General features: G+C 45.3%; 1 protein-coding gene across 1 annotated transcript in view; it reads right to left on the bottom strand.

Annotated features, from left to right (window-relative positions):
* Positions 1-1,427: 1,427 nt before the first annotated feature.
* Positions 1,428-13,334, bottom strand: part of VPS16 (VPS16 core subunit of CORVET and HOPS complexes) — a 160,589-nt gene continuing 148,682 nt past the window's right edge. Inside the window, exon 24 of the mRNA XM_082261094.1 lies at positions 1,428-1,967. Coding sequence (XP_082117220.1) covers positions 1,823-1,967 — 145 coding nt within the window. The 3' untranslated portion in view covers positions 1,428-1,822. The remainder of the gene's footprint in view (positions 1,968-13,334) is intronic.

Genomic DNA, 13,334 nt, shown 5'->3' with positions numbered 1-13,334 from the left:
TATCTGTAACTTCTCTCCTTATATACATGGAACCATATATTTAAGACAAATCACATGATCTGCTTGTAGATCGACGCGTTTCGCTGGTAACAGCTTCCTCAGGATCATTCTTCTTCCAGGAGACTTCTGTCATTTGATATGACTGATGAAGTAAGAATACTCATGGTTTATTTATTTTATTTTTTAATGTTATGTCATATGCTGGTTCTTTGCCTTCCCTTGCCCGTCCTTCAACAATATGACACTTTTTTACCCTCCCCTTCTTTTTTTTTCTCTCCTCTTCCTCTTGTTTTGTCTGTCTATATGTCTCCCCCCCCCCCCCTGGTATATTTTGTCATGATGTACTGATTTATTTATCCCTGCTCAGTAGTTATATCTCTGTCAAATAGTATTTATATTGCATACTGATATATATCATTGTTTATTTTAGATATGATAGTCTGAATATTTGTCTGACATATGTATTGCTTGAATCCTGAGGAAGCTGTTACCAGCGAAACGCGTCAATCTACAAGCAGATCATGTGATATGTCTTAAATATATGGTTCCATGTATCTAACAAGAGAAGTTACAGATATATGCATATGCTATATGGCCTGTTTTCTAATAAACATGTTCCATTTTTTATTATGTGTAGTTTTTGTTGATTATATAGGCACAATTAAATCCCCATCTCCAGTGTTGGCAGTTAATTCCCCTCTGCTTCTTTCCCCCTTCCCTTCCCCTTCCTCTTAGTCGCCTGCCAACCTGGCTCCATTACTGCTCCAAATTTTTTTCTAGGGGACGGCGCCAGGTGATACATAGTTAGACAATTCCTCTCCATACAATTTCCCATATTAATATTAAGTTATGTCACATGTGGTTGCTCAGTAGGGCTATGGACTTATTGATTTGGAGTTTTTATTTTGGTTTATGGTTTCAAAAACTGTACAATATTAGTGAAGAAGGATTTTTCCACTTTTTTACATAAATATTTTGTAAGTGCAAGATAGTATTTTTAGGACACAACAGGATATTCCTTGAGAATATCTACACACTATACAAGAATGAAGTGCGTGTAAACATGGATGGTAAAGATTGATAAGAAAAAAAAAAAGGCAGGATCTCCGTTAATCTGTGTTAAAAAGGCCCATGTGACATGTCTCTCACTCTAAAGAAATAAAGTTAGGTGAACAATGGTGCATAAGAGTCCATAAAAGACTTTATCCATAAACATATATGCTCCATGCTTAAAGAACATAGGTCATTCAAAACACTGTAGATGAGCATCTGCTTAGTTTTATTAACTAGATGCAAAAGATGCTTTATGGAATTTTAAACACCTGGGTTTTTCATTCTGACTTTGCTATACAAAACCTTTCATATACATACTTTGTAAAACTGGTGAAAATGTTCTTGTAATGCATCATTAGTGCAGCAGTAAAAATGCATTAGGTGCAAATGGAGCCTTAGGGTTCTAGTTATAATGCAAAGGTATGGCCTTACCACACCAATACTGCACATTTATAAAACAATGTGCTTTACAAATGTCCTGTATGCCTCCCTTGTTGTGGGGCTTCAAAGGAAGCAGAAATGAAAAGAATGCCAAAAAAACCCCTAGAAGGTAGAAAGCACAGACACTTGACCTGTCAAGTCATTTGACTGTCTCCCTGTCTGCCAGCAAGAATTCCATTAGACACCTTAGGCATCTGCAGTTATGAATGGCACATAAAATGCAGGTGCGGAGTAAAGACCGGTATCCAGTATATAGTAGTATCCACGCTCTGCTATCAATAGGCCCCCCCAAGTACAGTAGACTATAAAACCAGAGACAAAGCATGTATTATTTTTTAAATAACAGGGTTTTAGCACGTTCCATCTTCTCTGCTGCAACAGAATCAGCAGCTGAACTGCATTTTGCCAAGACCATGTTCATTTCATTTTCATTTTTATGTTCAATGGCAGCTTCAGCAGCTTGTTCCAAATCTCTGTTAAATATAAAAAATAGGAGGAGAGGTAATAATAAAGTCATTAATGTAGGTATAGCATGTCACATTCATAATAAGTATTGAATAGGCATTTCTAAAATACACATAATGCAGCTCTATATTCATCCGTAAATCATTAAAACTTAAACGAAAACGTTTAATTTTTGTTTAACAACTTTAACCACTTTACCACCGGAGGATTTTCCTGCTAAAAGACCAGGGGTTTTTTTGCGATTTTTTACTGCGTGACTTTAACGGACAATTGCGCGGACGTGCGACGCTGTACCTAAACGAATTTCACGTCCTTTTTTTCCCACAAACAGAGCTTTCTTTTGGTGGTATTTGATCACCTGTGCGATTTTTTGATCACGCGCTATAAACAAATAAAGAGCGTAATTTTTGCAAAAACAACAATATTTTTCACTTTTTTTTATATGAAATTCCCCCCAAAAAAAATTTAAAAATCAAAATTTTTTAACATTTTCGGCCAATTTGTTTTACGCTACCTATGTTTGGTAAAAAAAAATCGCAAAAAGCGTATTTTGATTGGTTTGCGCAAACGTTATCGCGTTTACTAACAAAGGGAAAGATTTTTGTCATTTTTGGTGTTTTTTTTTTTAACGAGTAATGGCGTCGATCTGCGATTTTTTTTGCGGTACTGCGACATTGCGGCGGACAGATCGGACCCTTGACTGACATTTTTGACACTTTTGGGGGTACCAGTGACATTACTGCAGTAATCAGTGCTATACATATGCACTGTTACTGCAAAAATGACACTGGCAGGGAAGGGGTTAACAGTATTGGACAGGGAGGGGTTAAGTGTGTCCTAGGGGCGTGATTCTAACTGTGCAGGGACAGGTCTACTAGTGTAAAAACAAAGATCAACAGTTCTACATAGTAGAACTGTCTGATCTTCACTTTTACACAGGGAGAACTGACAGGCGGCTTGTTTACATAAGCCGCTCTGTCTTTCTCCCGCTGTACTGGCGATCGTAGTGTGACCGGCGGACATCGGGTCCTCCAGTCACACTCCCGCACTCCTCCGTGAACGAGCCGAGGCGGGCGCGCGCCCGCCCGCTATTGGCTCTAGAAGGAGTGACAGGCGAGCGACGTAGACCTACGTCACTCTGCCTGGCCGGGGCCGACTGCCGCAGTAAATATACTGTGCGCAGTCGGCAACCGGTTAAGACCAGGCCTTTTTCTGACATTTGTTGCTTACAAGTTAAAATAAGTATTTTTTGCTAGATAATTACTTAGAACCCCTAAGCTAGCTGCTGCCATAACCCCGGTATTTAACGTCAAAGTAATGACATAAAGTTGCAGTTAGGCGGTCGGCAACTTAAGCCAAAGATTTTATTTTTGTTTAATTAGACTTGGATAGAGTAGAGAAGGGTTAAAAACCCTTGGTTTAATTTTTGTTGTCTCCCATTGGGGAAATTTCCTTTACTTTCTGTCCCAGAGAAACAACAGGATGTTAGAGGGATCTCCCAAGGTCAGAGTAATTCCCCTCTGAGAGAGTCGCCCTTAGAAAAGGTGCCCACTGGAAGATTTCTTCTTACCTTTTGCTTTGGGCACAACTCTAAAATACAAATAGAGGGGTTAATGTCATCAACGGTGATGCAGCAATTAAAATGTGGGTTTAACCTTTTCCCACTATATCTAAATGCAACTAGTCTAAATGTCTGAATTTGACTTGGTAACAACCTACGAAGCAGCACTCTGAGAGAAAGAGGGGCAGGACTGGGATCCAGTCAAGTGTTCTGCAAGCAAATGGGCTTACAAAAATCTGCTGATAGGAAGAGAGAGCAGAATAAGCAGAGGGATGGTCTTATTAATGAACTGCTGCTTTTTCACTGTCCAATCAGCAAAACTGGGGAGTTGAGAGGACACCACTGTATTCTTTAATTGTAACTGGTGTTATCCACCTAGCTGTGTGAGGAGATGGGGGTGAGACCTCAGAAAGGGATGAACAGAAAAATGGATTTTTGTAAAATCTTACCGTAAAATCCTTTTCTCTTAAGCTCATTGACAGACGCAGTCCTCTTGATTAATAACACATTGGGTTATACTGCCCTCTACAGGAGTAGGACACCAGACGGAAGGAAAATGTTTTGGCCACACCTTAGGGGCAGTCCCAGAGGGTATATCCTCTCTCTCTCTGCTACAGGAAGTCAGTTATGTCACAAAGCAGTGTTAGAGAATTTAACCCAACCCAACTCAAAAACAGAGGGGCGGGTACTGCGTCTGTCAATGAGCTTAAGAGAAAAGGATTTTACGGTAAGATTTTACAAAAATCCATTTTTCTCTGTCGCTCATTGACAGACGCAGTCCTCTTGATTAATAACACATTGGGACGTCCCAAAGCAGTGCCATAAATGAGGGGTGGGATAACAGAAATCAAAATTTAAATCCAGAAGGCCCAACCGGTGCCGACTAGAAGTCTTAAAGGCTCATCAAACCAAGGATGAGACTCAACTGAAAATCCAACAGAAAAAACCCTCGAGGTAGACCACCGGTCTCCTCAAATTGCGGCCTGCAGAACCTTGCGGCCAAAAGAGGCATCCGACGATGCCATCACATCAACTTTATAAAATTTTGTAAAGGTTTGAACCGACGACCAGGTAGCCGCCTTGCAAACCTGGACCACTGACGCCTGATGGCGGAAGGCCCAGGAAGCACTAAGCGCCCGAGTGGAGTGCGCCTTAACAGGGAACGGAGGATTCCGACCCTTAATAGAATAAGCCTGTACCACCGTCTGTCTGATCCATTTGGAGATGGTCGCGGCAGATGCAGGCAACCCCTTTTTGGGGCCATCCGTGATCACAAAAAGTGAATCCGTTTTACGAAACGAGTCCGTAGTCTTCAGGTATACCCTGATTGCCCGAACCACATCCAAGGAATGTAACGCAAACTCCTGAGGATGACTGGGCTTAGGACACAGGGAAGGTAATACAATATCTTCATTCAGATGAAATTCTGAAACCACTTTAGGAAGAAAGGATGAATTCGGACGAAGAACCACCTTATCCCTATGAACCACCAGATATGGGGAACGACAAGATAATGCGGCCAGTTCTGACACCCTGCGTGCAGAAGTAATAGCCACCAAGAAGGCCACCTTCTGGGATAAAGTAAGCAAGGGAATCTCCCTAATATTTTCAAAGGGAGGTTTCTGAAGAACCGACAACACTAAATTAAGATCCCAGGGCGGAAAGGGCGCGTGCACTGGCGGAGCCAGGTGCCGCACTCCCTGGATGAAATTCCGTACCAAGGAATGAGTAGCCAAAGGTTTCTGAAAGAAGATTGCTAACGCTGAAACCTGACCCTTGATAGTGCTCAAGGACAGTTTCTGCTCAACCCCCTGTTGCAGAAAGGCCAAGATTCGGGTCACAGAATAGGTACGTGGGGGAAATCCAAGAGATTCACACCACGCAATATAAGCCTTCCATGTGCGATAATAGACTTTGCTGGAAGTCGCTTTCCTTGCTTTAATTAGAGTAGGAATAACTGAAGCTGACAATCCCTTGTCCTTCAGTACCTGGGTCTCAATGGCCAGGCCGTTAAAGCCAGCGATTGTAAAGCAAGATGGAAGATCGGTCCCTGAGACCGCAGATCCTCCCTGAGAGGAAGTCTCCAAGGAGCGTCCGCGACCGACCTGCCCAAGTCGGCGTGCCCGGCTTGACAAGGCCAGTCTGGAATTACCAGGATAACTGGAATTCCCTCCACCTCTATCCTGCGGAGAAGTTTCAGCAGCAACTTGAGAGGAGGGAAGGCATACTGTAGCTGATACTGCCCCCACGGGGCGATCAGCGCGTCTGCTGCGTCCGCTAGAGGATCGCGGGCATGAGCTACAAGCCTCCGCACCTTCCTGTTGAGCCAAGATGCCAACAGATCCACCTCCGGGGTGCCCCAATGAAGGCACAGCTGGTGAAATCCTTGGTGATCGACATAAGCCACAGCCGTGGCTTTGTCTGACTGGATCCGAACCGGGCTACCCTAGAGCTGCTCGGTCCAGAAAATCAGACAAAGCCTGATCGCTCTCAGTTCCCACACATTTATCAGAAACTTGAATTCTATCGGAAGTAGTGACTTCCCCTGGCTGAGCATTGGAGACCGAAGCCACCAGACCAGAGACTCCCTGGTCCGCTCGCTCAACCGGATCCGATTCCTGGAGGGAACTGGGAATGATCTTTGAAAAAAGTGAAGAAAACATTCTGCTCAAGGAACGGAAACTCCCGCTCCCTGTAGCATACGAATGTTGGAAGGGAAGAATCGCACCGGTAGAAGTGATTGACACTCGATCTTGTATCCCGACCGTATGATCCCCTGAACCCCTTTGTCCGGGATTCAGGAAAGTCATGGATCTGGTAACCGGTGAAGACGTCCCCCCACCCCAGAGATGGGTGGGGGCGCACCTTCAGGCTGTATTGGTTTTATCTTCAGGTTTAGCTGAGCCGGACTTTTGTTTACCCGACCAGCGCCCTTTGAAACCCCCTGAGAGGGCTTTGGAGCCCTTCTCGTTCGCCCCAGCGGAGCGAACAAACCTTTTATGAGCGGAAAAGGAAGGTCCTCGCCTGTTACGAGGTCCTTTACCCTTAGCAGTCTGTGGCAAAAAAGTGCTTTTGCCCCCAGTGACATCCTTTATAATCTCATCTAAGTTGGCCCCAAACAGGCGATCCCCCTGAAAAGGGAGATTAGCCAAAGCTTTCTTGGAACCTTGATCCGCCGACCAGCACTTTAACCACAGCACACGTCTGAGGACCACTGCTGACATCGATGCATGCCCTAACAAGGGAGTGGCATCCAGGGCGGCGTCACAGACGAACTGTAGCCCTTGTATAATTTGCTCCATCAAATCAGATGCTGCCAGGGGGATACTTCTCCCCTTTAAGTCACGGCGTAACAATTTGGCCCATTCTGTCAATGTTTGTGAAACTAAACCAATGGCAACCACTGGCCTAAAGGTTGACCCTATCAGGGAAAAAATGGTGCGGGATTCCGCTTCCACTTTTCGATCCACCGGATCCTTAAAGGACGGGGCGTCCTCCAACGGGATAACAGTGGTTTTATTTAGTCTGGAAATCGGTGGGTCCACCACTGGTGGTACCGTCCATTTTTTAATGAGGGATTCCTCAAACGGATAGCGTCTAGCAATGCGTTTGGAAATAGCAAGGGTTCGTTTCGGATGACCCCATTCCTCTGTAATTTTATTGCCAAAACATTTGGGTAAAGGAAAAACCTTCGCCATCTTGGTACGCTTACTAGTACCAAAAGGAATTTCCATCTCGGTTACCTCTGCCGGTATAACCTCAAGTCTTAAGGTTTCCTGGACAGACACAACTAGTGCGTCCACCAACGCTTCTTCTTGTGCTATGGCGGAGGCAGAAACGTCCTCCTCACTGTCTGAGGAGACATTACCTGAGACAACAGCCCCAGAAGAGGGACCTGCAGCTGCAATGACCAGCTCAGAATCTGTATCTGAAGTATCAGATGAAATAGGGGTAGGCGGGGGTCGCTTTCTTGACCCCCGTCCCTGACAGGCCACCTCCACCCGGGATACCAAAGACTCCAAAACTGCTGATAATGCATCAATAACCAGTGGGGTACTGGAGGGTCCTGCGGCCACCTCGAGGGGATCAGGTGGGGATACATGTGTGGCAGGGTCCATGATTATACAAGACACTTGCCAGCGAACAAAAAAATAATTGCAAAGAAAAGAACTTTTTTTTTTTAAATCCCCCAGCGCAACAGCGCCCCTCAGTGTTACCTGCTCTGGACCCCACAGAGAGAGAGAGACCCCAAGGCTCACCACCTGATGCACAGAAGTTTCTATCAACCTGCCTCAGCGCTGTCTTCTTACAGACATGAAGTCTTTGGCTTGCTTTCCCGGGTAAAGGAGGCGGCTCCGCCCCTTTACACGCCTTCCGGCGCCTCCCAATTACTCCTCGAGGTGTTTGGTCATCTCAAACATGGCCGCCCCCATGCTGGAGACACGAGGCTACGCCAAGATGGCGGCCCCGCGCGACCTGCGGGAAAATGGCGGCGGCCTGTGGAGGATGGCAGCGGCTTGTGGCAAGATAGCAGCGGCCTGCGGAAGGTAGTCATCGGCCTGTGCGGCCTGCGGGAGATGTACGGCCTGTGGGAGGATGGCAGCCTGCGGGAGGATGGCGGCCTGCGGGAGGATGGTGGTAGTCCAGGCACAGGCATCGGCCTGTATTGCAACCTTATCAGGTAGGATGCTATTACCCTCATACATGGCCATCATCACAGTAATGCCCCACTGACTTCAGTCATGGTCCCTTAACAGTGCCCACTCATACAGTGACTTTTAGATAGTCAGCTCCCAAACCAAGCCTCCTGGTTTCTTATTCACCAAATCACACTCAATTGGGGGATCTGTGATACCTGTTATAGGATAGAGGGGGGACCCAGAAACCTGAGCGTCCGACCATCCCAGGGAGGGGCCCGCGTCCACCAACAAACCCGACAGGGGGAGAGGGGGAACATTTTACTCACCATACCGGAACCAGGCGGGCGCCACCTCTTGACAGAACCCCTCTCCACCGAGGTGGGGGGGGCTGTCGACCAATACGGACGCCGTGACTCAGTTTCCAACTGGTCGTTGGCGTCCAGGCGAGACGTTTAACTCGCAGGGTCAGTCCCCATCCAGTGGGACTATGTCGCGCCCGACCCAGCGCGGAGCTAGGGCCTGCACGCGCTTGCAGGCTGACTGGGGTGACCACTGGATCTCAACATCCAGCCCGTCGCCCAGTTTCAGCGTACTTGCTTGAAGATCTCACAGGAACAACTGGAGAAAAAAGCTGCCTAATAAAAAGTTTTTCTAAAAAATCCTGCCAGGACCAAAGATCCCAGCAAGGAACTTAGGTCCTTACTCCTTCTAGACAGAAAAAACGGACTTCCTGTAGCAGAGAGAGAGAGAGGATATACCCTCTGGGACTGCCCCTAAGGTGTGGCCAGAACGTTTTCCTTCCGTCTAGTGTCTTACTCCTGTAGAGGGCAGTATAACCCAATGTGTTATTAATCAAGAGGACTGCGTCTGTCAATGAGCGACAGAGAAATTCAGATTATTTTGCAGATAAAACCAACCCCCATATATGTATTTCATCTGTGAAGCTGTATGCCTGGAATTCAGCTTTAATATATTAAAATATCATATTTGTATATAACTGATCCGAAAAAAACAGGGGTCACCTTGCGGCCAAAAGCTGTATTGGCAGAAGAAGATTGAACATACACCTGCTAAAACTATGAGAAAGTATGAATAGAAGACCAGGTAGAGACCTTACACCTTTGGGCTACAGATGCTTGGTGCCGAAATAGCCAGGAAACTTCAACCAATCTGTTGGAATGAGTGTGTAACAGCCCAGGAGGAGGCTTTTTCTTAACCGCTTGCCGACTGCGCACAGTATATTTACTGCGGCAGTCGGCCCCGGCCAGGCAGAGTGACGTAGGTCTACGTCGCTCGCCTGTCACTCCTTCCAGAGCCAATAGCGGGCGGGCGCGCGCCCGCCGAGGCGCGCGCCCGCCTCGGCTCGTTCACGGAGGAGTGCGGGAGTGTGACTGGCGGACCCGATGTCCGCCGGTCACACTACGATCGCCGCTACAGCGGGAGAAAGACAGAGCGGCTTGTGTAAACAAGCCACCTGTCAGTTCTCCCTGTGTAAAAGTGAAGATCAAACAGTTCTACTATGTAGAACTGTTGATCTTTGTTTTTACACTAGTAGACCTATCCCTACACAGTTAGAATCACGCCCCTAGGACACACTTAACCCCTCCCTGTCCAATACTGTTAACCCCTTCCCTGCCAGTGTCATTTTTGCAGTAACAGTGCATATATATAGCACTGATTACTGCAGTAATGTCACTGGTACCCCCAAAAGTGTCAAAAATGTCAGTCAAGGGTCCGATCTGTCCGCCGCAATGTCGCAGTACCGCAAAAAAAATCGCAGATCGCCGCCATTACTCGTTAAAAAAAAAAACACCAAAAATGACAAAAATCTTTCCCTTTGTTAGTAAACGCAATAACTTTTGCGCAAACCAATCAAAATACGCTTTTTGCGATTTTTTTTACCAAACATAGGTAGCGTAAAACAAATTGGCCGAAAATTTTAAAAAATTTTGATTTTTACATTTTTTTTTGGGGGAATTTCATATAAAAAAAAGTGAAAAATATTGTTGTTTTTGCAAAAATTACGCTCTTTTTTTGTTTATAGCGCGTGATCAAAAAATCGCACAGGTGATCAAATACCACCAAAAGAAAGCTCTGTTTGTGGGAAAAAAATGACGTGAAATTCGTTTAGGTACAGCGTCGCACGCCCGCGCGATTGTCCGTTAAAGTCACGCAGTAAAAAATCGCAAAATAACCCCTGGTCTTTTAGCAGGAAAATCCTCCGGTGGTAAAGTGGTTAAAGCGATTGTAAAGGCTATTTTTGCTCTAAAATAAAAAAAAATGTTCTACTCACCTGCCTGCACAGAGCAGCCCCTACTCTTTCTTCCTTCTGGTGCCCCCATAGCAAGTTTTGTGCTGTTAGGTATCTGTACGAGCCATAGACACATAGTGCAGCTCGGCCACACTCCCCCACTCCCTAATCACAGGATTTGATCGACAGCAGCAGGAGCCTATAGTCCTGCTGCCGCCTGTGTCTTCTGTGAAATCAGGGAGAGAGCAGCGGTGCTGCAGCCAGGACAGTGCTGGAGCGTAAGTGGAGTCAGGTAAGTGTTAAGAGATGGGGTAGGGAGGCAGGTATTGGATTTTTTTTTTTTTTTTTTACTTCAATGCAGAGAATGCATCATCTCTGCATTAAGATAAAAAACCTTTAGACTTTAGAACCACTTGAAGAGTGTAAGCTCTTGCAATCAAGTTCCTTATCCACCATGCAATACTGGATTTTGAGTGCCCCCTGCAAGGCCCTGAGGAGAGAACAAGCAGGGAATCTGTTTGTCTGATGAAACAGTAGCTTTGAAATATGCTATGATTCTTTCCATCTGTCCAGGCAATGTAGAGACAATTCCCTTGGATGCTTCAGAGCACGGCACAAGGATGGCACCACAATTTTCTCATTGAGGTGGAATGATGAAACCACCTTTGGAAGAAAGGATGATCTTGGGCATAAGACAATCTTGTCGTTGTCAAAGTATGAGGAATGGGTCTTTAAAGGAAAGGGCCGCCAGTTCATAAACTCGTCTGACAGACATGACAGTTACCACAAAGGCTACTTTTCTGGAAAGAACCTCAAGGAATATCCCTAAAGGATTCAAAGAGTGGTTTCTGCAAGGCAGAAAAAAAAACAAACTAAGGTCCCAGGGTAGCACAGAGTGTTTCAAGGGGGGCCTGGTACTAGAAATAGCTTGAGTGAAGGCTACAAGGGAGCGTGAAACCAGAGGCCTTTGAAAAAGAATGGATAAGGCAGATACCTGCCCTTTAAGGGTGCTTCCAGGAAAGGCCTGGTAAAGACCTGATAGCAGGAAGTCCAGAATGTGAGGCACAGAGTAATCTATTGGAATTAATTGACTTGTGTTCACACCAGGCAAAATAAGATTTACAAGTATGATAATAGATCTATCTTGAAGTGGCTTTTCTTGCTTTCAGCAAAGTAGGAAACATAGGCTCAGAAATCCCTCTCTTTTAAGACCTGAGTTTCAAAAGCTATGTCGCTAAAGCCAGAGTCTGAGAAGAAGAACGGTATATGGGTCCTTTAAGATAGCAGATCTAGCCTGTTCGAAAAGGGTCAGGGGTTGTGTGCTAGGAGTCTGAAAATGCATGTGTACTAAGTTCTTCTGGGCCAGTATGGTATGATTAGAATCACCACTTTTTCATCTTGCCCTTTTTGTGTAGCAAGTGAGTCAGAATTTGCATAAATTACCCTGAAATGAGATTAAGGGATTATTATTAGGGCATTCAAGGCTAGGGCTATGGAATTCCTGGTTCTGGCAACACACAAAAGTAGCTTGTTGTTGAATCTAGAGGCTAGGATAGCTGCATCCAGAATCTCCAATTTTTTGGCAAATCAGGTTGAACACACCTGGATTAAGAGATCATTCCCCTTGGTCCAAATGGTGGTGGCTGACATAATCCTCCTCCAACTGTCCACTCTTGGAATGTGGATCTCAGAGATCGCTGGAAAGTAAGTTTCTGTCCACAAGAGAATCTGGTTTGCTCCTACAAGGTAGCCAGGCTCCTCGCACCCCCTTGATGGTTGGTATATGCAACGTGGTGGCATTTTCTCACTGCACCCAGATTAGGGGTGCCCAGTGTTGCAGAGGCAACCTGCCTGCTCTGTTGATGGGGAGGTTGGTTTCTCTCTTGACCAGGTTTCTTAAACTGTCAAGGATTTTACCACTCCTCCCCAGCCTCACAGACTTGCATCTGTTGTAAGGACTTTACAGTAGTAGGGAAGGAAGCACCTCCCCACTGTTGTGGGGTGGTGATCCATCAAGACAAGGACATTCTTCCTTGGTTAGAAAGAAGCATGGGTAACTTGAGGGTAAGAGTCTGGTTTGTCAATAGCAACAAAATATTTTGTTGGAGATTTTCATAACTCTTAAGGAAAATATCAATGTGGAATTTCTCTTGGATCCTAGTTCTTGAAAATCAGCTATTAGAGAAAGCTTTTTCTTTTCTAGAAAAAAGACTTTCACTTAAAATTCTTTCAGGACCAGACCCAATAATTTCAGGCGAAAAGAAGGTTGGAAAGCAGATTTTTTTTTTAACTGATCACCCAGCCGAAGGCCTGGAACATTTGAATTGTCTTCTGGACCTTTTCTGACAACAGATCAGGAGTTGAGTCCTTCAGAAGGTCATGTCCCTAGCCTGTGACCTAAATGCCCTGGGTTCTGAGCAGGGAAAGCAGAAGTGCTAAGGATTTTGTAAACACTCTGGGAGCAGAGGATAGGCAAAGAACAATTTGCTAAACTGGAAGTGATTGTCTGCCACTGCAAGCTCAGAACGTACTGATGAGGTGAAACAGATATGGCGCCTTCAGATAGCAGTACTCTGATCCTGTATGGGGAAGTAAGTAAACCTGCTGGTTTTTAGATCCAGCCAAGCCTTCATTGGGAGAATGAATCATAATAATACGATAATGTTCATAAAGAAAAGCTCACCCAGGTGCACGGAATAGTTGTGGGAAAAGAAATAGTGAGATATTAACTATTGAACCCGCTTTAAGATGGATAGGAAAGAAAATAAAAACCAGCAGGTCCTTTAAACAGTTTGTTCTTAAAGAAATTACCCATTGACAACTTGCTAACACCTGGAGTCCATTCGCTAATTGAACACCTTCCTCGTTAACCCTATGCGGTGGGTCCATTAACCTGTCCCACGGTACTACAATAAGGATACAG

This window comes from Pelophylax lessonae (assembly GCF_965119305.1).
Source record: "Pelophylax lessonae genome assembly, chromosome: 6".
NCBI lineage: Eukaryota > Metazoa > Chordata > Amphibia > Anura > Ranidae > Pelophylax > Pelophylax lessonae.
The sequence above is the reverse complement of the archived record's forward strand: the minus strand, read 5'-3'. Positions and strand labels throughout refer to the sequence as shown.